Source organism: Penaeus monodon, chromosome 29 (assembly GCF_015228065.2).
Source record: "Penaeus monodon isolate SGIC_2016 chromosome 29, NSTDA_Pmon_1, whole genome shotgun sequence".
Lineage (NCBI taxonomy): Eukaryota > Metazoa > Arthropoda > Malacostraca > Decapoda > Penaeidae > Penaeus > Penaeus monodon.
This window is the reverse complement of record NC_051414.1, coordinates 22869189-22869758: the sequence shown is the minus strand read 5'-3', so window position 1 is coordinate 22869758 and position 570 is coordinate 22869189. Positions and strand designations below refer to the sequence as shown.

Sequence of the window (570 nt, the reverse complement as noted above, 5' to 3'; positions counted from 1 at the left end):
GGTTACACCATAATTAATGCTAACAGCCCTTTGAATAAAAATATACTGTAATTCAATTTCATATGTTTTTATGGGTTCTGATTACGATTTACCACTTCCACAGGGATTAAGAAGTAATAGAATTGAAGTTGCAAGAGCAAGAACTAGTTCCATTGAAGATGCAGGCACTAAGAGCTGTCAAAAATGCCCTGGCAAAAAGACCTGTCGTAAGCAATGTAATAACTTACGGAGCTCTGTATACAGGGGCTGAATTCTTTCAGCAGACATTCAACAATAGGATTATGGTATGTAACAGGAATTAATTTGTACAGCTAATTATCTTTATTTATATCATACAGCTTATGATCCATTGTAATATATTCGTAATTGTCAGTGTATCACTAAATTGTTGATATGGTCTTAGAGAAAGTATTGATATTTTATTTTCACCAAAAGAAATTATTTAAAGTCAGTGAATCATAAAGTTTCTCACACTATAAAAATCCTGGAATAGAGAAGACAAAATTAGGAACTCGGATCTGTAACTGTTAATTTTATCTAAATACCATTTTATTACAGATTCATTTTCTA

The 570-nt window shown here is 31.2% G+C and overlaps 1 protein-coding gene across 2 annotated transcripts in view; it reads left to right on the top strand.

Moving 5' to 3' along the window:
• The window catches only part of LOC119592029 (mpv17-like protein), a gene marked incomplete in the record, with an annotated part of 21183 nt that overhangs the window by 5982 nt on the left and 14631 nt on the right, over positions 1-570 (top strand). For both annotated transcript variants that reach the window (XM_037940822.1, XM_037940823.1), the window contains 1 exon segment: positions 104-284. In XM_037940822.1, coding sequence (XP_037796750.1) covers positions 159-284 — 126 coding nt within the window.